The 27,735-nt window shown below is 33.3% G+C and overlaps 2 protein-coding genes across 3 annotated transcripts; both read left to right on the forward strand.

Moving 5' to 3' along the window:
• Positions 1-8,162: 8,162 nt before the first annotated feature.
• On the forward strand, positions 8,163-17,801 carry LOC108321946 (uncharacterized). 2 transcript variants are annotated; one of them, XM_017553866.2, is made up of 15 exons: positions 8,163-8,217; positions 8,359-8,528; positions 8,683-8,759; positions 9,497-9,697; positions 10,005-10,081; positions 10,378-10,571; positions 10,692-10,870; positions 11,559-11,903; positions 11,994-12,058; positions 12,400-12,448; positions 12,556-12,709; positions 15,787-15,871; positions 15,957-16,026; positions 16,447-16,587; positions 17,208-17,801. In XM_017553866.2, exons 2-15 carry the CDS (start codon positions 8,423-8,425, stop codon positions 17,559-17,561), a joined length of 2,097 nt encoding a protein of 698 aa, XP_017409355.1. In that variant the 5' UTR covers positions 8,163-8,217; positions 8,359-8,422; the 3' UTR covers positions 17,562-17,801. The 2 variants fall into 2 exon arrangements, with proteins under 2 accessions (XP_017409355.1, XP_017409356.1); XM_017553867.2 differs by lacking the exon at positions 8,163-8,217 and having other exon boundaries at positions 8,224-8,528; positions 8,689-8,759.
• Positions 17,802-26,404: 8,603 nt separating this feature from the next.
• Positions 26,405-27,160, forward strand: LOC108321939 (glycine-rich cell wall structural protein). The gene has a single exon (XM_017553858.2). It carries the CDS (start codon positions 26,502-26,504, stop codon positions 26,991-26,993), a length of 492 nt encoding a protein of 163 aa, XP_017409347.1. The 5' UTR covers positions 26,405-26,501; the 3' UTR covers positions 26,994-27,160.
• Positions 27,161-27,735: the final 575 nt, after the last annotated feature.

The following is a 27,735-nucleotide window of genomic DNA, read 5'->3' on the forward strand; positions in this document are numbered from 1 at the left end:
AGAGAATGACAAGACAGAAAAGTAGGGTAAGCTAGAGTAATTTAATTAATCCATACAACACATTATTTAACAAAGATAAAAAACCAACAAAGAAAACAACATATCAACCATACAACCATCATGTACATGTTTCAGGCAATAACCGAGCACACAACAAGCAAAGACTGACCACGTAAACTTTACCATCCGGATTGTATGAATTGTGTAGCTAGACGTTTTTGCACCCAAGTGGTGTAGTAGCTGGGATGCCCTCAACAGCTGTCACCCGAGGTAAGTCCGTTATGTTGTCGCCCATCTCACCCTTTGGACTAGGACCTCCTGCCGTTCTCACACATGAGTTACTCCTCTCTACTTAAGAATGAGTAATCATAGAACATCAGGATAAACGACACTTAGCATGACCACATTCATACTTTACCATTCCAAACCATTCATGAGACATTCCGCCTTGGAATTCTCTTCCACATTACTTTAAAGCATTTTCATACACATATTATATTTTCACTCATAAGACCGAACGACCCTGTGAATGTTGGAGACCGAACAGAAGTACTGCTTTAACCTATGAACATAACCGAACGTTAAACCCTTGAACCCTTTTTAACTTACATCGAACACTATTGGCTTAAGTTGAATGCTACTGGTTAAGACCGAACACTATCGCCTTAAACTGAACCCTTACAATTTATACCGAACGCTACGTACAAGACTAAGTTCTCTTCAAAAGTCTGAGTGCCAGTACAAACCGAACACTCTTCAAGAAGCCGAGTGTTAGTACCAACTGAACAGTCTTCGAGAGACCGAGTGTCAGTACAGACCGAGCACTCTTTAAGAAACCGAGTGCCAGTCTAAGACCGAACACTCTTTAAGAATTCGAACGGTCATGAACTGGAGAGTCTCTAAAGAGATTGACCTAGTTATGACCGAGAGCAGAACAAGGCCGAACGGTCAACACTAACCATTTCAGCGTTCTGCATAATTCTGCAGAACTTTTGCAGAATTATGAACAACACCCAACATGACCATTTCTAAACACTTTGGCTAACTTCTAATCCTCAAAACTTGAATCATATATCAATTCACACCTAATCAGATATACTTAAACTTCAAAAACACAAATCTACAGAGTTTCATGACAGATTTCACTTTAATTTACACAAAATAAGAACCGAAGGACCCAAAGTTAGATTTCTCACTTTTCATACCTTACAGAAGAACTTAAAGGCTCTAACAAGTCTAACTAAACATGCTCAGACACAATTCATTACCTAATTTCATTTCTAGCCTCAACTTCTCAATTTCATTCATTCACTTTCTCCAACCAAGAACAAACCGAACACTATTTCAGCAGAAACCAAACATTTCACAGGTCTCGGTCATACACATAAATCAGCAACACAATCATTCAATCATACATGCATACATTCAAACAACCAATTCCAATACAGAAAACATAATTAAATTACTAGCTTCCCTTACCTCGAATCAAAGAGACCACTTTTACACGTTTCAACCCGAGAACTTCTACAACAACTACAATTTCTGGTCGGTGCAGCGAAACCAACCGAAGAAACCAAAAGAGAAAAGACTCAGGAACAAATGCAAGAACACATGCAAGCCGATCAATGCTTGCAAGAACACATGCAAGCCGATCAATGCTTGCATGCACAGAAAACGCAAAGAATTCACAGGAAGAAGGTTCAAACCTTACCAGTTTCAAGAGAGGATTTTGATCGGTGCAAAGTGAAGCCCTTGACACCAGGAGTGGTCAGGCACCAACTGATTGTTGATCGGAAGAAGAAGGAAGGAGAAAATTTAAAGAGAAGGTGAAGAAATATAAGGAAGAAAGTAGAGAGAAGGAGGAGAAAATGTGCAGAAGCTTGGTGGAGAAGAAGGTTGCAGCAGGGAAGTGACAAAATTTTTCAAAAGCCCAATTTAAATACTGCTATCAAAAACCGTTCGGCCATTCTCTTACTTACACCTAACTTCCACTCTCTGCATGTTTTCTCGGTCTTCACATAAGTTTTTCTTGGTTATCGGAAATAAAGATTTTTCTTTTGAAAATTCAATGGAGTACAAACGTTTTTCAAATAGTGTGATTCAAACAAAAATTATGTTGGTATAAGTACATTAAATTCATATATTAAAATATAAATATCTAGCTTTCTTTTATAAAAAAATCAAATTAGTTGAAGTTTTTTACATTTCGTATTTACAGACGAATTAAAAAGACATTTATTTCAATTTTTATTTCTGTTTTCTATTTTAACTTTTAATTATAAAACTTTCATATTATTTTTAATTAATTTATATCTTTCAAATATTTGCGTATGAACAAAAATAAAAAGAGCTATTGCTTCTTTTACAAATTTTTAAATCAGGAAACAAATTCAAAATAAAGTAATACTTCTATAAATAAAAAATAATGTAGAAATTAAAATCATGAAGTAAAAGCATATTTTTCCTGACATGTAATCTTCATTCGTCTTCAAAAAGAATTCTACAAAAACATGGAAGATAAAGCAGTTCACAAAATTCCGTAATCAAATATATCTTTATGAGTTTGGTACGGTTCTACTCTGAATAAACATTTGTATTTTTATGTTCTGTTGGAAGTCCCACATCGATTAGAGATAAGGCCAAATTATAATATATAAATGAGGTGCAAATCTCACCCTACAAGCCGGTTTTGTGGGGATGAGTTAGGCATAAACTCACTTTATAATATGTTCCACTAAAGAAATTATTATGTAATAATTATCATCTTCAATTTTTCCATATAATTTTTAGATTTGGTTTCGAGCAGAGAAATAAAAAAGGGAAATATAAAATAAATAACTTGAAGGAACAAAAATTAAATTAAATATTTATTAAAATATAAGTATACCTGAATGTTTAATTATATTTAATGTCACGCGTTCTTGAATAATTAATTTGACTAATGATCACATGATGAATGGTAGGTAACCCAACAACACTTTGTCACCAATTTGCTCATCATTATCCTTTTTCACTCATTATGCTAATGACGAGAAAAATACACAAACTTGATATATATTTTCTTAAAAAAGATGACTTCAACGGTTTGATGTTTATAAATTTGGGTAAGTTGATTAAGAACGAGTGAATTATTATAATTATATATATATATATATATATAATATAATATGTAAAGATTTAAAATATATATTGGTTTAAAAATAACAATATAAGAACGAGTTTTATTATTTTAAAAAACTAAATTTTTCTAGAGTTTTTTGATTTCTTTGTAAGAGTTATCATCTCTTGTTCATTTGTTTGAAGATCTGAGATTGTCTAAGTGATCATCGCGGCGAGATCTTCAAGTCTAACTGATTAGTTTCTCAGATAAAGTAAGTTGATTCTCTACTTCTTTCTTTAATCGGTTTTGTTTTCTTTGCATTTTGCATGTGAAGTTTGAGTCTTCTATAAGACTTTGCTGATCAGTGGTCCTAACGGTATATTCCGATTGTGTTTATGAGGTTCATAGGAGCATATAAGAATTTATGTACGTTGGAGTTGTTTTAATCTTTCTAAGAGCAGTTTTGTCTTCTGTCAGAGAGGTATTGGTAGGTGAGTTTCTTAAAGAGTGATCTTGGAACTAAAATTGATGTTAGGGAGTTGTATCTAAATCATTTTAAACTTGTCTAGAACTTCAAATAACCATAAATATGATGTTGAGTTGATAAGTAGTTAGTACGCCAAGTTTAGGTTGCTTTTGGTCCATTTTTAGGGGTTTTAATAGGTGAAAATCTAAAGGAGCAAGTTTAAGTTAAAAATGAAGGTTTATGGTCTATTTTAAAGTTAATTGTAACTTGTTTAGACCCTTAGTTTGCAAATTTCTGGTTTATAATGTGTAACATTGATTATAGGTGTTTTTAGTGGTTGAGTTTATCTAATGTATCTTGTTTTTCACTAAATGAGCAAAGTGGTCTTCAATTTCATCCACAAACATGTTTTTGCATCAATCCTAGTGTTAAGGAAGTCAATTTGGCCCTTTGGATAGGTTCAAGGTGCATATAAATCAGTATAGAAAGTTGTTGTTATCTGCTATGGCGTTGAGTAGTCTTATGTGACACTCAGTGTTGTCAAACCCGAGAGCCTCTAGGCTCCAAGACGCCGAGCGCCACTCTGGGCGCTGAGTGTCATGTAGTTAGTGAACTCTCTAACTTATGGCCGTTGAGTGGTGCATTTGGGCATTGAGCGTCGGGGTTCTAGTGTTGGGCTCCCTGTTTGTAGTTCGGGTTTTTACTTTATTTTCTTTTATTTCTAATGAATATGAGATATATTGATACTTTAAGGTTTGTTTGGTAATATATATTGAATACTATGATGGTTTATGCATGAGGTTATGTATGAAGTATGGTTTGAAAAAAGTTTCTAAGGTAAAATTCTTGATGGTTGTTCCAAGTAGAGTATTGTATTGATGTAGGGACTCAATCTTAAAAGTTATCTTGACGCTCCAATAATCACTCCATCTCAAGTAGAGAAGGAGATTATGTGGTGAGGAGTAGCAGGAAGTCCTAGTTTATGGTCTGAAGTTCTTTGTCCATAGACCGCTAACAGACTAATATTGTGTCGTAGCCTAAAGGGCGGGAATTTTTCCACCATTACAAGTGTATAACTTGCCATAGTCTGACATCAATATATATATTCGGATTGGTCAAGTCTAGAATTTATCTGTATCCTTAGGTTTGATTTGGTTTGAAAATAAATTGTGTTATATGATGTTTTATAATTGCATGATTTGATTCTTTTATAATATTAACTTACCCTTTTGTCTTTGTCTGTTTGTGATTGTTTTCTCTTTTACAATGATCACTTTAAATTGGGTGAGCTTAGGGGGATGCCTTTCCAGTTAATCCAACGTAGGGTAAGGGTGAAGGAGGGACACAATTATGTTTTTGTTAATCAAGTTTAAACCTTTTCCACAAGAAATCTCTAGGTTTTCTTGTTAATTATCATCTTTGTAACATTTTATTTAGTATTTTTGTACTATTAAAATTGAATGTTACATAATCTCTAAGAAAGTTTTTATCAATAATACTATTTTAATTAATAATTTACAAATGAACTATTTACATGTTTATATTTTACCAAACCATGTGAGAATTCGAATCTCCAAAAATTCAATTTCTATCTTAATTTTTTAATGACAATTAACAATAAGAAAATCACTTAGAACTCGAAAAGATTTTGATTTTCTTTTATTTATATTATTTGTTTGAAACATTTTATGGATAAATGGCCAAATTATATTTCAGGAAAGTGTAATTTTAACTTCCTACCAACTTTTTATGCGACGTCTTGTATTGTTGAATTTTTATTTGAATTTAGTTTCTTGAATTCTAAATGAATTTTCTCATTGCTGACCCATATAATAAACAAATTTTTTGTTGAATGGATGAAAATAATACATTTTAGAAAGTCTAATATCATTAATGATAAGTTATTGAATATGTATTAGTGACTATATAATGAACTTTAAATTCATAGTTTTAATTATCTCAAGACTAAGAACTTCAAGCTTATGTTTGATTTTCTTATACTCTCTTAGTAGAATATTGTGAGAGTTAAATTTTGGTTATGCGTTGAATTGATGAAATAATACATTTTGGAAAGTCTCACATAATCAATGATAAGTTATGGAGTGAGTGTCAATAACTATATAATAGACTTTAAATTCATAGTTTTAGTCATCATAAGGTTAAGACACTTCAAGCTTGTGTTAGATTTTCTCGTACTCTTGCCGTAGAATATTGTGAAAGTTAATTTTTTGTTATGGAGAGTGTAAGTGTATTTGAGATCTTAAAGTATAAAAGAGTTGTTTATGTTGTACACTTTTTCATGTAGTATTTGTTCTTGCTAGGTCGAGTGTACCTAGAAGCACACGTGTCTACTCGACTTCTTGCTCTTCAGGTCAATGTGTCATCTATCACTGATGTCGATATGTTCTCTGTTGGTAAGTGTTGAATGAAGAAAACTTGCAAAGATATTCCGATGCTCAAATAAGTTATTAGCAGTGAATGTTGAAATAAATGATTCTATCGATACACCTTATGAATAATGACTATATATAGTTTTTGCATGACCATGTTTGTTGGGCTATATTTCATAGGCTTACTTAGTTTTAGGGTTTCCTAATATGCTTAATTATCTTATATTTATTTAGTTGTGATCTATCATGTTGTTTATATAAGTGTTTGAGTGTCTTCTCTCTTGAGGTATTGACCCATGTGTCTTCAAAGTCTAAGCTGATATATTATTATTTGATTATCATTAGACAATAATCATATTTTTTTCTACGATTTTAAAGTATTAACGTTATAATTTTGGGTTGATTATTTTTATCTGATGATTATTTTTATCTTATTTTTCTATTGATAAATTGATTCTTGGAATAAAAAATGATGATGTTCTTTTTTTATGAAGTGTTTTTTCTATCAACTTTTTATCATCAAAAATCAAATTTTTACTTAGTATAGTTTGATGCTATTCAATAAAATAAACTTCCAAATAATCTATTTGGAGAATTTTTGTTTTTATGAATAAAAAATAAAAATAATGTATGAACACTTCTTAATTGTTTTTACCTTTATTTAACATCCGACAAAAAAGTTATTTTCTATTTTATATTTATTTCTTTTTAAATTATTTTATATTTAAAAATAAAAAATATACAATTTTATTAGTATTAAGTAGGTATAGAATACAAACTTGAGTATTCATATATCATCACTCTTACTTATATCTTCTTTGGAAGCATTAATGCACACGTGTCCACACTAAATTTTGACTTCGCCTGTAATTTGATTGGGTAAGAGTATATAAGCAAAATCTCTTAGGAGCTTTTTTAATAATGATGGAAAACTAAATAAAAAAATGTAACTTATTATTGGTGATTAGACAATTGGCACAAAATTTAACTCCTTAATTATTAATTCTCTTAAATTAAGCAAATTACTTTTTTAGTTATAATTACGTTTATCTATAAAATATATCTTCTCATTGTCTTCTTCGACAATCTATATTCTTTATTGTAAGTAAATTCATTATATAATATAATAACTAACGTGTGTAAGATTAACTGGCACCAAATACTGACTTTTTTAAAATTAAATATTTTATTTTTGTCATCCTAATGAAGGGTATACAGTTTTATTTCAATATGTGTAAAATAATATTTACCATATAAAAAAATATATTACTCAATATATATGTATATATAATTATTAAAACAATAGAGTTCCATTGATATTTTATTGTCTGCACACAAAAGTTCACAATATTGTAAATAATTTTCATACTATTAATCAATCACAAAATAATTAAACAATTTTTAAAATAAATATTATAAATCCAGTAATTATTTATTCGTAGTAATAACGCTAAATTTAGCATTTAATTTTATACAATTATTTTTAAATATTAAAAAGATGTAAATTTACAATACATACTCTATTCCTAATGACTATTGTCACTATATTACAATAATGATAATAAAAATAAAATAAAATAAAAGATAATGACTTTTATATTAATAATAATGCATTAAAATTAAACTTGTTCAATCAAGAAAAGTCATTGAATAATTCCATTAGTTAAAGACTGTGTCCATAGGCTAATACAATTTCTTCTCAACACATTTGAAGTTATTTAAATGTCACTTACCACGTTGTTAATAAGTTACACAATTTAATCATTTTATTAATCACCGGCTTAATCAACATAATTTATAGCTAGCAAGTAACAAATTACAAAAAAGAAAAATAGTATAATTATTTTTTCTCCATATATATATCATTTATCATTTAACGTTTTGTTTGTCTGTGGGCCTCAACAAACCTGCTTTATCCAGGATCAATAAGTAAAAACAATATCCATATTTTTCAAATATAAAAAAAACAAAAATATCATAAAAAATATTGCCACCATAATTCTATTAAGCGAGTTTTTCAAATAATACTTCTATATATGATGATTAATATTAATTAATAATGTCATAACATTAACATCATAAATAAACCAAAATAGTTAACAAATCTCTTAGGTAACGTATGAAAACTTTAAAATACTATTATTTTAAAATAAAATAAATATTTTATGACATTTTATGTTTCTCAATAAAAAATTGAAAGTTTTGAAGAAGCTTATGCATTAACCTGGTCATCAGCATCACCACACTTTCTTCTTATTCTTGTACTTAGTCTTCTTCTTCTTCTTTATCTTTATCTTTGTATTGGAGTTAGACTTGTTCTGTTTGTTTCAGAATTCACTCTACAATTTGCACTCTCTTTCTCGATCTATTTAACTATTTATCTATGCTCCTTCATGTGTTAGCTGAGAAGAAAAAAACCGTGTTGTGTTGTGCTGTAACTTAGCGTGCGGACCCCTGGTGTAGGAAATGGAGCCTCACACGACGACTTCCTTCGTGTCCAAGGCGCGCATCGCGATCCATTCCGCTGCTGCGAAGGCGGAGCGTGTTCTGTTGGACTTCAAAACCGATCCAGGTGAGTGCGTGTGGTATGTTGTTTTCTCTTTCGTTATTGCGTTGGAATGCGATTCGTTTTTTTTTTCTTTTTCTGTTTTGGAATTTTCGATTGTTCTGTTTTTTTGTTTGAAATTTGCTGAATTGGCATTGATGCGGTATTTTGATCGGTGAAGATTCAGATAAGCAGTTTCACGACGAGTTAGGGAGGCGGCAGGGCGATGAATCTGCTCGGAGCGAACACGAGTCCAAGGTTTGGAAATGAGTTCCCTTGCTGTAATGCGTAGATTGTGTATTTGTGTGTGTGTAATTAGTGTTTTTGGAAACATAGATTTTGAGTTTAATTTTATTTTTTTAATCTAATTTGTTTATTTGCGTTTACGGGATGACGTTGTGGAAATGTGTGTGGTACTGATTTATTCCACTTCTGTGGGTGCTTAATTTTTCCTCCTTAAATTATGAAATGGAACTATACTTGTTATGTTTTTTTTTTTGTAATTATGAAATGGGATTAGATTTATTTTGTTTTAATTGAAGCTAAAGTTTGGAATGAAAATTAAGATACTGTGTTTCTTTGGATTAGCTTATTTTAGAGGTACTTGTTGGTTGGAATTCTGATTTATTTTTGGGCTGAAAAATAAGTTAGTCCAAGTGTACACGTATACTAGGTTCTACGTTTGATATGTGGAAGTTTGTCACTTTATGTATCAAATGAAAATTTGCAATAGTTATTTGTGAAAGCATTTTAATTTTAATTACTTTTTGATAACTGTTTGAAAATAGGAAATAGAATAAAACATAAAGTGATGTTTTTGTAATTATTTGTGAAAGATAGGATCTGTTTTGTCCTGAAACCATACAGGTGTTATGGTTCTAAGTATCTCTTTGCGTTGGGATGATCGGCGCAAGATCTCTTGTTTGCTGGTGTTATGTCTGGGATGACTGTATAATTACTTGCATAACTGATACTTTTGTAATTGAATGATATAGTTTCTCAATGAACTGAAGCATATAAAGTGGAGACCTCCGCATATAGGAACAAAGCAGGATTGGCAAGAAAGAATAAACAACATTCGAAAAGGGAGAAAAGAAGTTGAAGTAACAGATAAAGTTGGCGACATAAACATGGCCTCCGCTCCATTTTATGAACATTCGTACATTCTGAATGAGCAGAATGATCTTGATGCCAAGGTAAGAAGATTTGGGTTATTCGATGATTTTATCTTCCACCTGAAGTTTCCAAGCAGTTGTCCAATATATTAGGAAAATCTGATAATGTATACCAGTTGTCAGCCACGAACATTTTCGACCGCATCACTGTCATTGCTCATAAGCTAGGAAAAAATTTAATGCATGCATGGTATATAGTTGTGACAAATTACTAGATGCTTGACAATGTCATGGTTAACTGCCCGATAACTGTTTCCAGTAAACTGAACATATTCTTAATGACGTCTGATGAAAAAACTTACTTTAGACTTCTGAATCAATTCCCTAGGTTGAAGGCTTAGCTGCTGCGACTGAACACCTCATCCCTCCATCGTCTGTCCTGAAGCAGTTGGCTATAGCTTTTGAGTAAGTTATGCTCACCTTTTTCTTGGCAATCCAATGATTGCTTTAAGATGGTTTGTTTTGAATATGGCTAGATTCTTTAACCTAATTTTGGAACTGAAAGCCCTATTTCTTACTCTCAGTTGTTTAATGCATTTTTTTAAGCCTAACAGTAATAATGGCTGTTAAAATTTTCTTCATAATGGCTAAAGCAAGAGTAGCATAAATATTAAGATTCTTGTTTTTGTTATTCAGAAAGATTTTCAGCTTAATGAATAACTATTCGAGTAGCTTCTTAAAGTTTTGGGCCTTTTAACTAGGGCTGGAAAGAGAACAAACTCAATGAAAGATTTTATAGCTTCATCAAGAGGTTCATCACCTGCCAGAGAGAGGGCAGGCTTAAGTCTCTCTTCAATGAAGGCTTTAGTGTTGCGTGAAAAGGAGGCCAAACTTACCTCTGAGTTCAGTAGCGATGAAAAAGTTCTGTATTTGATTAATTCATTGTTTGATCCAGGTATATGAAATTTAGATTGCTCAGTGATGATATAATTTCACGAACAAAGCTTTTTTATGTCTATACTTTTATTTTTTGGTTGCATTATTCTGTGATGACCTTCCACATCCTTTGTTGCAGAAGGAAGGTTCCTTAGAAGGAAGATCAACTCTGATGCAGAGGAAACTTCCATATCATCTTTGTCAAGAGATATTCATGGTGCTCCTCCTGAAAGCTTAGTTGCTAAGCTAGCTGAAGTAATTGGAAACTTCAAGACGCTCCAAGAAATGGCTCTTTTTTGGTGCAGGGTTGTTGCTGAAGTAAGTCTAACTCGATAAGAATTTCTATTTTTAATATTATGCAATTTCTTTTATTGAGGACCTAGAAGCTTAGATTTCATTTAATCTCTAGATTGTTTCTAGTTTGTATAATCTGTAAGATATTTGCTCAAATTACTGTTTGTTTGATGGCTGATGTTGTCGAGGATTGAACTATCTTAACCAGTATAATATTTTTATTCAATTTGATACGATTTTGTCCATTATTAGTAAATACATGAGCTGACATGATTCCATATTGAGAAAGAGAAAAGTAGTTTTTCTTTGTATTGATCACCTTTTTCTTTTGCTTTTCCGGTGATTTTTTCCCCTTGTTGATCTTCGACTTTAGAGTTTGGTCTAATGAATCGTCTTCCAACTGATACTTCCTCGATTTCCCTTTGCAAATAATTTAAAAGAACTAAAAAAGAAAAAGGATAGAAAAGCTGTAAACTACTCATACGCTTTATTGTTTGATACTTTTAGAGTCCTTCAAAACTTATGAATTATCGTCATGTTATTTACCTAAGTTTATAATGTTACGACTACTTGTCCATGGAACGAAATCCTACTTAAATTTCCATTCAAGAATTTGTAACCAGGACTGAAGTGCCCAGAGTAATGTCAGCAAGCTATGTTCTTTCCTAATATCAAGCTAAACGAGTGTGCATTGAATTTTTTACTTATGCAGATGAGAAAACATTGGTCCAAAGGGAAATATTTACCTGGAGTCCCGCAAGATGACATTCCAGATCTGAAATATTGTCTTCTGTATCAAAAATTTCAAGTAATTAATTGTTGCATTTCTCGGAAAAGGCGCAATATTATTGCTACTGAATCACTAAATTCTATGATGGCGGAAGCCAATTTAAATACATTAGAACCAGCAAAGTACACGGACAATATTCCTGCAATTCCTTTATTACATGCAAGGTTAAGGACTGGAGAGCTTGTTCTTCGACTTGGGGCTGATTGCCCATCTGGAGATCTGATGTTACTTGAAACAGGCGAGCCTGCATTCTCTCCTGTGACCCAGGTTTGATAGCTATTTCTCCTGTAGTGTTACATATTTGAATTTGCTTCAGTATTTGATGTGTCATAAATAATTTTGACAATTTTCTTTTAGGAGGGACCCTTGCTTACAGAAGATTTGATCAAAGAGACAGAGGAGTTTGTGCTCCGGACAGGAAGGTGTGTAAACGATCTGGATATAATTGCTTTTGTAGTGAGCTTTCTGAGAGCTTTTATTTCCCCAGAATGAATAATTTCCTAACGTGTACTAGTGGTGTAGATGTTTACTGTGGTCTTCCTCCCCTGCCCCTCTTTCTTGATCTTGAGCTAATGGACTAGTTGATCAACAAATATTCACTAAATTTATCTTTGCTATATGTTGATGACTGTGTCTTCTTATTATGGAAATGTCATCTTCATTTTACTGCATATATGCATCTATGATCTAATAGATTCTAGACTTATTATAGTTACTATTGGGTGGGCGTTTCTTGATAATTTTCTTTACCTTGTATGGTCAGTGTTGGTGCTGGATGCTCTCAACTCCTCTCTGACATGCAGGCATTCAAGGTCAGACTTTCCCTTCAAGAGAACTTTCCTTACTGGTGTTTTTAATTCTTGAAATTCGTCTAATGTAATGGTGTTCTAAGTCAGTTCAGTTTGTGATAATGTTTTAGGCTGCAAATCCTGGTTGCATTTTGGAAGATTTTGTGAGATGGTACTCTCCCCCTGACTGGACTGAAAGTGAGGGAACTGAGGATAGAGACTCTTCTTATTGCGATGAGTCAATGTCTACCAGAGGTCAACTAAGTCTACGTATGCAAAAGGAAGGTTGGTGTACTAACATCTTACCCGTGGTCATTGATAATCCATCTCATTTTTGTGGTCAGTATGTATGTTATCTGGCCATATGGATCTGATTTGGCTTGGAACAAAAATAATTGATTCCTTGTATCTCATAACCAGTTGTGATAAACTTTTGGTACATTTTAAATGCCAATCATTTATGTTTATTCACTTTTGAGGTTGTAGTTTGCTGAGGTGTGTGGAAGGAATGAATAAAATCCAAACTGTATATAGTAGAAATTATTCAAGCACAGACTAGTGAGGGAATTTTTGTGATTTAGAAGATCCTATAAAGAAAAAAATAATCTCTCTCATACCCCAGGATCTATAGTGAAGCATATGTATTGTTATATGTAATCACAATATACTGTTCAGCATTTATGAATAGGGCTGAGGTCTGATTAAGCCACTGTTGAACTATTCCTCATAAAAATGAAAGAGAGGCTTCTTTAGTCAAGAAGCCGATCAACACTCTCCTCCTCTCAAGAACACACGAAAAGACACAAAACAGTGTGTATATTATTGAGGTATGAATGAAACAATGTACAAAGAATCATACCAAGGAAGCCTCTCTCCCTCCACTGGAACAAATTTCCAGTCTATACCCAAATGAATACAAAAAATGAATAATCCCCCTGTACAGAATACACACCCTATTTATAAAGTCTCTCTTCCCCTTCCCACTAACTAACTGTCAAACAACTCTTCCCTCCTAACTGCCCTCTCATTTCCTCTTCCTTCTATCCTAAACCCATTATATCCTATCACCCTATATCTATCATTACACCCCGCTGCAGAACAACCTTGTCCTCAAGGTTGAAACCGGGAAGCTTGATCTCATGGCTCCTCTTCGGCATCGTGTTATCATATGAAGGGAACCCATTGGCTAATACCCTCCAATTAAGGTCTGGAGGCTTAGGTTGTGACAAATCCTCCTCAAATGACTTCCACTCTTCCTGAATTCTTTTAGCCCAATTTTTGTGAAATCCTCAAAATCTCATCTCTGACTTCATCGGCTCTTATAGTAACAACACTTTCGGCAGCTGCTCCATCTACTTGCAAACTCTCATGTAAAATTTCCACACTCCCCATCTGTGTTACTGCTGCCCAACTCTCACATAGAATGCTTCTCCTGTTCCATTCAACTATCTTTAGTAGATTTGTGGCCAGATTTTTCCAAGAAAGGTTCTTGGATTTTTGATGCCAGGTCTTGAACCCCTGGACTACATTTTCTTTGCTATTTGGGTGTGCTTTTGTTGATCCTTTGGTGTTTTGAACTTCAGAAGCATTTGTTGCCCCTGTTGTTTGACCTTGGGTGTCAATCCCTTCATAAGTGGTCAACTCTTCTCTTTTCACCTACGAAAAAACTGGTTTTTCCTCACCCTTCCTAGCTCCATTATTGTCAATGGCATCTTTTTCTCCTTTTTGCTCCCAATTGCTTGAATTTTCTCCTCCACCTGAGTGTTTCTTTCCTTTCTTGATGTCTTGCAGAAGTTCCTCTCTTGCTCTGTAAACAGACTCAACTGGATTGCTCTCTAACACCACTGTTTTAACCCCAGGCCTCAACAATTCTTCCCCTTTCATTACTGTTTTGACATTCACACCACAACCTACCACTCTATCTCCACTAAAAACAACAACTTTTGCAACTTTACTTGGGGAAGCAAGAGTCACAACCTTCCCATCATGGTCTTCACCTGATGTATTTTTCCTACCAACATTTGTCACGTTATCCACCCTTACAGCAGTAACTTCTGCAACTTTCTCAGCTGCTGCCACACTAACGTCTCCATCACAGTTTTCGTCATTGCCTTCTTCTTCACATATATTTTCTTCTCTCCTCTCTTGCCATCTAATTCTTGCAAAGAAATCAACACTCAAAACAACAGTTTTTGACCCTCTACTCCCTGATGTGATGGTAACAACATCCCCCCCCCACAGTATTGGACAACCCCGTCTTCTGTGCTGTTATTCATTTCTCTTTTCTTCTCCCCATCGGTTGAATTTTCTCCTTCATCTGAAAGTTTCTTAGCTTTCTTGATGTCTAGCAAACTATCTTGCACAACATCCCTACCTGTTTCTCCCACATTCTTTCCTTTCCTGACAAATTTCTTACTTATTTCTGAGTCATTTATGTGATTCTTGGATTTCTGCAGCATTTCTTTTATTTCTTGGACATTTCTTCTCCATTCTGCTGGCACCCTTTTCTGTTCGCTGGCCCACCTCTCCACAGTATCACACCTTCCTTCCAGTGCCTTCATTCTTGCTTCCATCTCGCTCCTCTCCCAAGGATCTGGCAGGTCAGACCAAATTGTTAGGTTTTTTTAGTCAAGAAGCCGATCAACACTCTCCTCCTCTCAAGCACACACGAAAAGACACAAAACAATGTGTATATTATTGATGTATGAATGAAACAATGTACAAAGAATCACACCAAGGAAGCCTCTCTCCCTCCACTGGAAAAAATTTCCAGTCTATACCCAAATGAATAATCCCCTTGTACATAATACACACCCTATTTATAAAGTCTCTCTTCTCCTTCCCACTAACTAACTAACTATCAAACAACTCTTCCCTCCTAACTGCCCTCTCATTTCCTCTTCCTGCTATCCTAAACTCATTATATTCTATCACCCTATATCCTATCAGTAGTTCTCTAAGGCTATGCAATCCTGTTTATTTTTTTGCTTCACTTCTAATTTCTCTTCTTGGACTTCTTTTTGCCTTCATGCTTATCATGATTACAAGGTTCAAAAACTGTTAGTGTTTGTGCCATGTTTTATAATTTTAAAAAGTTGTTTGATGTATAGTATTTTATACCGTCATTACATTTATATGGATTGTCACGTTTCTGTCTCTCAATCTTTATAGCGTTTATAATGCTTATGTTGAATATCGTATATATTGGATAAAAGATGGTCTAGATAAGTGAATCCTGACCGTTAACGCAGTTGCATTATGACCCGTTTTGTAAGAAACATGGACATTTTTTGGGCCTCTTTATTTCTTTTTGTATGTTCTATAGAAACTTTGCTGAATTCTCCATTACACGTTGATGGCAGGTAATTTGTGGCGTGAATTATGGGAAACGTCTAAACCAGTTCCAGCTGTTAAACAGGCACCTCTCTACGATGAGGATTTGGCAGTGTAAGTCTAAATAAACCATTTTTATAACCTGGATACCCCCCTTGTGAAGCCGTCTCACTCAATTGTGATTTTTATTCATTTGTAGGGAGGGTATTCTAGATGCATTTGAGGACATCCCGCCTTCGGAGCTTTTTGAACAACTGTTTGTTTCTATTGTTAGTTCTCTCTCACTCTCGCTTCTTTTTATCCCACGTGAGTTGTTTTTGTTATGTAGAAATGATGAAAAATGGACCAACATTTAGTAGAACCTTTTTTCTGATTAAAGTAAGAAATAGTTGCTTCTTATTATGGACTTGGATGGTCCCATTTGAGGTGCATGAAAAGATGAAACCATTTGCTCTTATCTTTATCGTAACTTTTTGTTATAATTATTTAATTGCTCTTAACTTGTACATTATTTAAAAAAAAATGTAGTATATATCAGCTAATTGATTAAAAGAAAAATTATACAGTTCAGCTTGTGTTTCGTTGACTAGATATCAAGGGCAGATGGTAGTGAAAAAGTAAACTATTAATCAATGATTGCAACATTGGCATGCCTTTCTGATAATAATTTTCTGGTCTTAACTCTACAGCTCGGTTCAGGATTTTCAATTGCTGAAAATATGCTATCTGGTGATGTTGATATTTCAAAATCGTTAAATGACTGCAAGGACTACATAGTTACCGCTTGTCAAAGCAACAGATTCAATGAGAAACTCGATGAGCTTATTCAGGTTGGTACTCATACACTAAAGTGACTAATTTATGAAGCTTCATTGTAGCTCCTGATATCCTTGAGAGTCTCTAATATTTAAAAGGGAATTTTTTGTAGTCTTTCTGTAGTACATACTCCTCTCTCCCACTACAGCTGACTTCATATGGTTAATTTTTCCCTGTGTTATATTTTAAAATAAAAATAAAGAAAATTTCTAAACTGATAAATTAGATGCAAGAGTAGGTGGTACTGGTAATTTCTGACGCAATAGGGAGTACTGAAAATTTACCCCACAAGGGAATTATGAAAATGTATCCGGTGAGTTAACTCGAATATTGCTACACCCATCAATTTGAAGGAGTCGTTAACTATAAAAAGGTGAAACTTCGGACTGATAAAGTTCTGTAAGACTTTACACCCTTTACTTTTAACCTAATGGGAATATTTAATTTGCCTCTTTAGTGTTTGGGTTCAATGTCTTACTCAACGCGGACCTGTTCACCCGAGGATTAAACAGTAGTTATTTGGAATGTAGACTGATAAATATTGAAAGTGGGGTTTTGATAATATTCATTGGCAACTGTTTAATAGTAACTTCAGTCCAAGAAACTAAAAAATAATAGTTATGTTCCTCTGTAGATGTATGAAATGGTGGAGAAAATGATGGTGAATCCAGATGAGGCACTGAAGATAGTAAAGGTGATGGAAGAATTAGGTATGAGTGGTAGTGTACCAAAACGCCGGATATCTACTGGTGAACCAAAGCACCGGTTAAAGCAACTTAGCCATATGTTTGGTGGCAAAGATAAACCATTGAGCAAGTGTGTATGGAAAGAAGAGGTAAACGATGAAAAAAAGCTGGTTCGACATTCTTTCTCAAGTTTCTTTGACAACAGCAAGTCATCTTTATTTTCAAAAAAGCCTCCTAAGCCTGGAAATCTATACCCCGTCGAACAACCTCTCTCTCTGGAAAGTGATTGGACAGTTGTTTAGACCAAGTTCAGCTTTTCTTCTTCTTTTCTCTCCCCTTTCCTCCTGCCGGATAACTGTAAATTAATTAATTTATTCTTTTTCCATGTCTTGATTAGTAAATAGCAAATTTTTATGTATTATGAAATGCCCCAATTATATTCCCACAGTCAATTTCTTGTTCAGCTTTGCTTGTTGGGTTGGGCTTGTACAAGGATGATCAGTCAAAATAATGAAAGTTTTATTCATTGTTGCACTTGCAAATGATGTTTGTGTTAGTTGCTGAACTGAATATAACTGTAGTTGATTCTAGAAATTAAATGGCCATTACCTTTGAATTGGATGGATGATAAATTGTTTTGCCACACAATGAAATTTTACTTCAACATCTTCAATTTCTTCAATTCATTTTTGTCCAAAGTAAAAACACTCTTTGTTCTGGGTTTTTGTCTCAACTATTAAGGCCATTTCAACCTTCACTCCCATAAATTTAAATTATTGTATTTCTACAATTTGAAATATAATTTTTTTTATATTGTAAACTATACATTTTATGATGCAAAATAAAAAATGTATTTTGGATTATTTAGGACTGTTTTCTGGAATTCAAAAAATTGTATTTTAAATTATACATCATAGAATACAAAATAAAAAATACACTTTACATTATATATTCTAAAATATAAAATTGATATGAAAGACAAAAATTCATGGAGGTGCAGGAAGGAACTGCGGAATACTAATATATAAGCCTGCTAAAAATGAAGTTTAATTCAGACTTTCTTTCTTTCGGAATGAAAGGTTAATGTGGAACGTAGAATGAAGATTCCGAATGAAAGGGAATGAGTTGATTTTTTAGGATTACAAGAATAAATTCCTCAGATACATTTTTCTAAATTATGAGTTAAAAGATACATTTTTTTTTCTAAATCCTGGGTTGAAAGATGCATTTTTCCTTTTCAGATAAAGTATTTCTTTATGTTTTTTAATAGATAAGAGTTCCAATCACTTTTTTTGATGTCAAACAATCCTATTAATTTTTTTTTATCTTACTAATAACGTTAAACAAAGTAGTAATTTATGTTTCTACACGATTACTAAAGCTAATAGACAATTATGAATCTATAACCTTATTTGCTTGTATACAAATTTTTAAACTGGGTAAAGGGTTACAAAAGTGTTAAAGAATAGTCAGAATCCACAATAATACAACACTAAGCTTTGATTAAGTTTAACACAATAATACAACACTAAGCTTTGATTAACTTTTCATGGATCAACATATAAACACAAAAACCCAGAAGAAATAAAACTAGAACAAAATGTAAATTAATTTTTAACAAAGTTCTAACAAGAGTAGTCAAAATGACAAAGTCTTTCTGAACTGTTTATCTTTTTTATTATGATGAATTAGATAATAGATTTAGTATATTTTTTCAGGCACTTAAAAAAATATATTCAAACCAGTAAGTACTAAAAAGGTATTGTTAGCCAAGTTACTTTAGGTGTAGGAAGTTGTGACCTACACTAAAGAGGCCTTCAATCGAGGTCCAAAATACAAAATAGAATTACAATGTTACAAATTAAAATTCATAAACAAACTAAATATATTCCAAAGGTTCACTCACAAAATAAAACAATAATAAAATTACAGTGTTTATAAAAATGCAGTTATCTTTGACTATTGTGTTTTTCTTTTTCTCTTAATCTAAAACTAACTTCATCCCTTTCAAGAGTTTAAAATTTTGTATCCTATGAATATAAATAACACATAATAAAATAAATGAGAAGATAAAAATAAGTAATTTCACACACACACACACACTCACACTACAAGAAATATAGATTAAATTAAACATTATTTTATAAATTAAAAATTATTAATATCTAAAATAATCTTTATTACAAATACAAAATTATAATTGATTTGATAATTACAATCTAAATTATATTATTTATCAAAGTTTATAAATAATCATAAATAGTTAAAACCTTGATATATAATATTAGAAATCAATTTAAACTTTAATTCAGAAACTTATTCTATTTTTTTATTAATAATAGAGACTATTTATATATTAATAAATTTTAGTTTATAAAAGGTGATTAGTTAATATAATGAAAAATTATTTTGATCTCTAAATTTGATTGTTATTCAATGGTTTTTGTGTAATATAGTCTAAAATATGTAAGAAAAATAAAATGAAAATTATGACTTAAAAATCATTGAATTGCTTTAATTAATTATTTAAAATTGGAATAGTCAAACTGGTATAGCTTCCAAACCAAACGAATTTTGAACAACCCAGTTTTGAATAGGCTTTTGAAGTCGAAAACCAGTTTTGTCTCATATTTTTAACATGATTTCTCTACTTAGTATTATTAATTTGAAGGGAAATAATAACCAGCTAAAAAAAATTTAAAACCATAACCGATAGATTTAAGGATTAGAGCTTTGCCTAAATCACATTCTTAAGCATAATTAGAATATTATGTGTTTAAAATTGATTGTTAACTATGATCTAAGATACTGATAGTATTTGCATAATTAAAATAATATGAAAGCATCATTCCAAGATATTTGTTAATGACTTATAACATTATAAGAATGATTTCAGTTGAAGACAAATATTTTAGTTTTATTGTGTTAATACTAAAAAAGCTTCCATATGTCTTCATTAATTAGTTGTTGTCATAAGTATTAAAATGGATTTAACTCAGTGAGCTAACTTGGTTAATTATACATGTTTGAGTGTTAGATTGAAAGTGAGTTTACTAATAATCCACCAACAATAATTTAACTTTTTTTAAACAAATGTTTGGTTAATTATACATGTTTGGTTAATTATACTAATTATTTACTACTTAATTGATAATTTAACTGTTTTTTTAAAAATGTTATTCAATAATGTTTGAATAGTTTTGAAAATTAATTTATTTATTCGTCCAACTATATACTCTAATTTCAACTAGTACTTTTACACTAATTTTGATTAAAATAGATAAACATTTCAATTGTAAATTAATTATAAAACAAATTAGAAAAATAAAACATTCTTAGAGTTGACTTACTTTTATAGCCTAGTATTGTATTCATTCTTTTAAAATATAAAAATAGAGAGTTTTGAATAAATAAATATTTTAAATTAAATAATAAAATATTGTTTAAAATAACTCCCAAACAAAATTTAATAAAGATTCATGTCACACTAGCAGTTTGACAATTGGGTGATATCATATTTGATAACATATATAATTTAATTAAAATAATGAATGATTAATTTTATTAGATTAACTTAACTGTTTTTATATATTTTCAAAGTACACGTATTAAAATTTAAGGTGCTGATTTGTGTCATAGATACAAAATTTTATAAATAATCAAATTGTAATGAGATATTTTAATGAAAAAAAAATTAATTAATTAATTAAATAAATTATAATTTAATAGAAAAAAATTTCTTAAAATAAGATGCTCTAAAATATGTATTTGAAAAAAAAGAGTTAAGTGTGCAAGCAAAAAATTTAAACGACCATTTGTTTTTATTTTTTTACATTTCTTCTAAACAAGCAAATCGCGGCCTCTTTTTAATAATAAAATATTAAATTATATATGAATCTTTGCTATTTAATAAAATAACAATATATTTACTATGTAAATATTTGTAAAATGATTATATAAATGGTCACTAGTGTAGTAAGGGGAAACGACAACAGTTATTTTCGCTAATAGGTATCAGTTCCTGAACCAAGGCATATTCAGGCAAGGTAAAAAGTGGTAGACTTTATGTCTCGGTTTAGAACCGAAGCATAAAATTGTAAGATTATACCTCGGTTGCTGATGAACCAGAGTCGTTTGTCCCCCTCTACTGTCTCGGTTGAAGCCTGAACCGAGGTAGTAGGGTCTTTTTTTTACTTTTTTTTCTTCTTTAGCCAATCATATTGAATCTTTGGAATTTATGTGGATAAGTTTCGCAAGCAGAGATCCTTCAAATTTCTGAGCACAAAATCACTCAAGTCAAATTTCAAAACAGAGGAAACTATTGTTCAAAACAACATTGGTTACAAATAAGCAGTTTCTGAGAAAAAGGGTTAAAAAAATCAGCACGTACAAGGCCACAACTTTCCCATCTGAGCACTCAACTCCAAACCAATTACAAGGGTCAAAAGATGAATCATCATCCACCCAATTTGACAAAGCACCAAAATGGTCACCCACTATTCTTTCCCTGAACTTCAAAAGAGCATTACCTGCACACAGAAACCACATTTCACGTTTCAGCATCATCCAAATTCCTGAAACCCAAAAATCCCACCACTAGTGAAGTACCTTCTTCATTCAAAGAACAACACAAACCCAAACTCTGAAACAAGAAAAAAACCGCCACAAGATCCCCGTCCCCGCGTCGTTCCTCCTTGCACTGTTCGCCCCCGTGTCGTTCGTCCTCGCGCCATTCGTCCCCGCGCCGTTCGCTTCCTCCTCCGCCACCTCAATCGCCGCTGCCTCCGCCACCTCAATCGTTGGTTCCTCCGCCGCTTCTCCTCCTCCGTTGCGCCCTCCGCATCCGCCTCCGCCACGCCGATATTCTCCTTCAGCCGCCGCATCTCACTGGAGATTGTCCACTCCTCGTCCACCGCCGTCGTCGCTGCCTCAGTCATCGACACGTTGTTGCTATTCACTTTCTCCTCTGTTACACGTCGCTCTTCCTTCGTCGCCGCCGACTGCGCGGTCTGCCTCTTCAAGTTCCGCCACCAGATTTGGGGTTGGCAGTGGTGTGGTTTAGTTGTGGGAGGAACTGGGTGAAGAAGTGAGTAGTAGGGTTTGAGCAATAGAAGAAATGAGCAGTATGAGAAATGAGCAGTAGGGTGCAGTGCAGGTCAGGTAAAAAAGGTAGGATTTGACAGAATCTTAGGCCTCGGTTCTGCATTAACTGAGGCATAAACCTATTTCAACATCGGTTCTGTTTAGAACCGAAGCACTAGATCACGTGTCAGGCCAAAACGTAGTTTTGCAGAGGGTCACGTGACTTTTATTACATTGTATTAGGCATCAGTTATGCTTTGAACCGAGGTAATATGCACTACATGCTTCGGTTCTTCACAAACCGGGGCATATAAGTTCGTCTAAAATACAAGATTGCCACCGCTTTCGGATATATTTCGGTTTTTCTTTGACCGAAGCCTATTTGGTGAGTTAAAAAGTCTATTTTTTACTAGTGGGTATGAGATGGAATACATCATTATTCAATTAATATAGAATCTCATTTTTTAAAAGAAAAAAGACAAATAAGAGAAAAATAATATTATATACACAAAGTCATGATCGATCTCACACAAACTTTTATTCAGATATGTAACATCCCAAAAATATAGCTGCAAACTATATTTAAGAGTACTTACATTTACAATAAAAATAGAACAGTTACAGAAAATAAAGTTTAACTTACAGTTATCCTAAAATAACCATAAATTAAAAACTTTACAGAAACCTACACTGAGAGAACCCAAAAGGGCAGACCGATCGGTTATACAAGAAATGTATTAACCGAATGGTCCTATACTAAATACCAAAACAAAGTCAAGACCGAACAGTTTTACTCTTAGCGGAGACAATCATCTTATGCCAGCGCCTGCTCCAGAGAAACTTATGCACCTTCTGCTCACACCCACATGGTGATTATTGCAAAGACAAGGACGACTGAATGGACAACATGACAAGACAGGAAAATAAGGGTAAGCTAGTGTAATTTAATTAACTATGTAAACATTCATTTCATACAAACACATAAAACAATCATACTTCTACAGAAATCACGCCAACATATTATAACCGACCACTTTCACTTTGACTATCCGGACTGTATGAACTATGTAGCTACGACGTTCTTGCACTCGTGGAAAGGTAATATGGAAAATCATCAGAATTACCCTAGCTGGAAACCCAAGCCGCCACACAAGGTTAGCCCTTCATCCCTCACTGTAGCTGGAAACTCAAGTCTACACATGAGTTTAGTCCGATAGTTGGAACCCCAAGCTATACGCAACCAGGCCTCTTGCTATTCTCACTACATGCGCCACCATTCTCTACTTGAGACTCGGTGAACATTAGAATGTCAGGATGAACGACAACTTAGTCTGACCATATTCATACTTTACAATTTCATAACCATTTCTGAGATATTCCTCCTTGGAACACTCGTTCATATCCATATAATACAAATCACATCATGCTTCTTCATATTCATACTATTCCATTCATATCACATTTTAAATACCATACATCATTAACAACATCTTTCCTCATCCATAACACCTTTAAATAACTTCAAACCGAACATTAAAACAACATCACCATGGAGCATAACTGACTTGGAAAATATCAACACTTATTATGAACAAAACCTGACGGTAGAACACCTCCTATCTACAAACCTGACCGTACGGGATATGGTTTCCCTATGGTGAACCTGACCGAACGGGATATTGTTTCCCTATGGTGAACATGACCGAACGATCATGGAAAGAGTGAAACTCAAGCATGAGCCGAACACTATTAGCTTGATCTGAGTACTATTGAATTAGACCGAACACTTATTGATTAATGTCGACCACTAGTAGACCATACCGAACACTATTATCTTAGACTAATCACTATAGGCTTAGGCCGAACGTTATAACTAGGCTAAATACTTTAGTTGAACCAAATACTTATTGTGAGACAAAACATTTTCTCATTATTCAAAGACCATAACCGAACTGTATTTACTAGACCGAATCCAAAGAATTGACTGAATATTATAGAACATCTATAATTGGACATAATCAAATACTAAAGCTTATAAACAAAATCTAAGAGCTTAAATCGAATACTACGAGCTTAGACCGAACACTCTTAGTTTCAATTTCAATTACATAATTTTGGTAATATGATGAGACCGAGTGCTTAGTGCATCACCGAGCACTACTGAAACCGAGTGTTGGCATTTGACCGAGCACTACCAAGACAGTTCAAGACCGAGCGGTCAATAACAGTTATAGCTTATGACAGACCGAACGTTGTTTATAAACAAAAGCTATGTCTAGACCAAATGCTACAATTCATTGAAAATCAATACTAAACGGAACGGTCATTAACTGAGAATCCACAATAGCAGAACTCAGTTAAGACCAAACACCAGATAAAAGCCGAACGGTCAATTAAAGACCTTCAGCAACTACATAATTTTGCAGAAAAGCTACAGAATTAAGATCGACACCAAACCCTACCAATTTCACTCGACCACTGTTCCATAATCATACAGATACACAATCATCATAAATACAACATCAATTATTCCACACCAACAGTACCGAACACCCAATTCATCCAATTTTACATTCATACAGCTTTATCCTAATCAATTTCATACACATGCATATTTATCAAACAACATCTTCATACATCAATTATCTAGCTTCCCTTACCTCTTAATCAGACCGAACAGCTTCAACAACTACAGACTCGATCACCACCAGAAATTCCTATAAACGCCTACAGTTCACCAATTGGTGAGAAAAGACCACCCAAAAGACCAAAAATGTGATCAGAATTGGGAAAAGAACACTGATGAACACATGCAACTAGAAACTTGGCTTGCATGTGTTTAAAAGTTACAAAATCTAACAATAATTTAAGAAAACAAGACTTACCAACTCTAAACCAAACTCTGATCGGTGGAGATTAAAGATCTTGACTCCCAAATTGCTTATATGGTGGCTGTTTGAGAAAAAGATGAAAGGAGATGAATAATTTCTAGAGAGAAGGAGGAGAAAAGGTAGATGTTTGAGTTTTAGAGAGATGTAGATTTATGAAAAAATGAGATGAACTGTGGTTTAGAAAATTCTATAAAATGTTAAATCTCTTTTGATTGAGACATCTATCTCTCCCTTCCAGGTGTCATTTTCAGGATTTTACAAGATCCAGTTTCAAAATCTCGATATATGAACCTTTTGGGTGTACATAAATATTTTTCACATATAAAAAAACAACATGTTACACCAATAGTTTTTTTTTTTTTACAACAAATTATTTTCATAAGTTTCTTCAACTTTACAATCATTTTTTCTCTCAAGAGCCAAAACTGTGATAAATCCTGAATCACCATTTTTCACAAAGGTACGATCTAAACAAGAAAAAAGTGAAATTGAAAATCTAAAGAGACATTCCAACATTCCCCAAAATGTCATCTCAATAATATTTTTTCCTCAAACTGTAATTTCCTTTTAAGGTTTCTCAAAAAGTAAAAGCCACTCTACCCTCTCTTTGGGGGTAAAAAAGGTCAATCCATGACCTCATATAATCTCAACCACATTTTCTAGTTGAGACTTTGAAACCCTAAAAATTTATATTATAATCGAAGTTATACTAGAAAGCTATAATATATAATTCATAGAATTTGAGGTGAAAGAGTTGTATTGAATGGATAAAGAATGAATGTTGAAATTGAAAAGGTGGATGTTGCAGGGAGGCCCATGCAGAAACAGATGAAAAGAAGACTCTGAGCAACGTGAATGTCCTTCTCTCACAAACCAGTGGGTCCCTTGAGATGCCTCAGTGGTTCAGCTTTTTTCTCCTTTTTTCAAACACTGCCAGTTGCAAGCATTTATGAACAACAACGCGTTTGCATGGTTAAGAAGATGATCCAATTTAAAGCATCTTCTGCAATAATTCATCTCCATTTTCAATATATCAAAAGAAAAAACATTCATAAAACTAACTAAACTACATAGAAAGTTATTGTTTTCCGCATGATAATGATAATGGTATGTAATAATAATGATTATGATGATGATTTGGATGATAAAATTGTTTTGAAGTAGCCTTTGGCTTAGGGGCATTGCTATATAAACCCTACTTCCTTCACTCGTAGTCCTCACCAATACCCATCTTGTTTGCAAGTGATTGCTTCGTTTGGCCAGCACAAGATGGTTTCTAGGGTTCTTCTTTTTGCTCTTCTTGGTGCGCTTGTTTGCACCATTGATGCAAGGAAGCTTGGGAGTGAGAAGGGTGGTTTTAGGGATGAGAAGAACTTCTTTCACCGTCCGGGCTTTGGAGGAGGTCTAGGAGGAGGAGGTGGAGGTGGTTTTGGTGGTGGTGGAGGAGGAGGGTTAGGTGGTGGCTCCGGAGGAGGGTTTGGTGCTGGTGGTGGTGCTGGTGCTGGTGGTGGAGCCGGAGGAGGGTTCGGGGGCGGTGGTGGTGGAGGATTTGGCGGTGGCGGCGGAGCCGGTGGAGGAGCTGGATTTGGAGGAGGGTCTGGATTTGGAGGTGGTGCTGGTGCTGGTGGCGGCCTCGGAGGAGGTGGTGGAGGAGGGTTTGGAGGTGGCGGCGGTGCTGGCGGTGGACTTGGGAGTGGACTTGGCGGTGGCGCCGGAAGTGGATTTGGCGGAGGAGCTGGTGGCGGAGGTGGATTTCCTTGAAAAGTTTGCATGCACACATACATGGCTAGTCTTGTTATCTTTGGCATTAATAACATAAAATGTAACTTTAATATATGTTTACGTTCAATATTGTTGTCGTTAGTTTCGGGCATTTATCTGTCAAATTGAAATAACTCCTAAATCGAATATTAATAACTTTTGTTTAATCAGTGGTTGTCTTTGTCTTCTCCACACTTCTACTTCTTCTACTTTCATTTTCTTCATGAAGGAACCAAACAAAGTGCTGAAATTGCATGCATATGTCCCAATCATAAGAGAAAATGAAAACGAAATCCATTCTATATATATATATATATATATCACAACGTCTTTATCGAACATAATTTCAGTATATTATTCCTAAATAGAACTTAAGTAACCTTAATTCTTACACTGTATGAGATTAGACTTTTGAACGTACACAGAAAAATAGGAAAAATTAAAAAAATGGAATTTTAGTTATTAAATTACAAAAATTGGATAATTAACTTAATTTACTTATTTATGGTAAGTTGTCATGGATCTTAATGACTTTTCAATTAAAATGTTCATGAGTTCTAACAACTTATTTATAAAATTTTAAAAAATATGAAATCATTATGATTTATATTTTTTGTAAATATGTTAAACGAAAATCGTTAAGAGTGGTATAATTTTCAATTGAACTAAAGTTGTTTTAACTCATTAAGATTTCAGTTGTGTATATTTTGATTGAATTGTATCAAATCTTGATCCTATTAAC

The sequence above is a fragment of the Vigna angularis genome, chromosome 6 (genome assembly GCF_016808095.1).
Source record: "Vigna angularis cultivar LongXiaoDou No.4 chromosome 6, ASM1680809v1, whole genome shotgun sequence".
NCBI classification, from domain to species: domain Eukaryota; kingdom Viridiplantae; phylum Streptophyta; class Magnoliopsida; order Fabales; family Fabaceae; genus Vigna; species Vigna angularis.

Coding starts and splice junctions, on each gene's coding strand:
- LOC108321946 (XM_017553866.2), top strand. CDS start 8,423: ATGGAGCCTCACACGACGACTTCCTTCGTGTCCAAGGCGCGCATCGCG. Junction 8,529..8,682: donor GGACTTCAAAACCGATCCAG/GTGAGTGCGTGT, acceptor TGATCGGTGAAG/ATTCAGATAAGCAGTTTCAC. Junction 8,760..9,496: donor GGAGCGAACACGAGTCCAAG/GTTTGGAAATGA, acceptor TGAATGATATAG/TTTCTCAATGAACTGAAGCA.
- LOC108321939 (XM_017553858.2), top strand. CDS start 26,502: ATGGTTTCTAGGGTTCTTCTTTTTGCTCTTCTTGGTGCGCTTGTTTGC.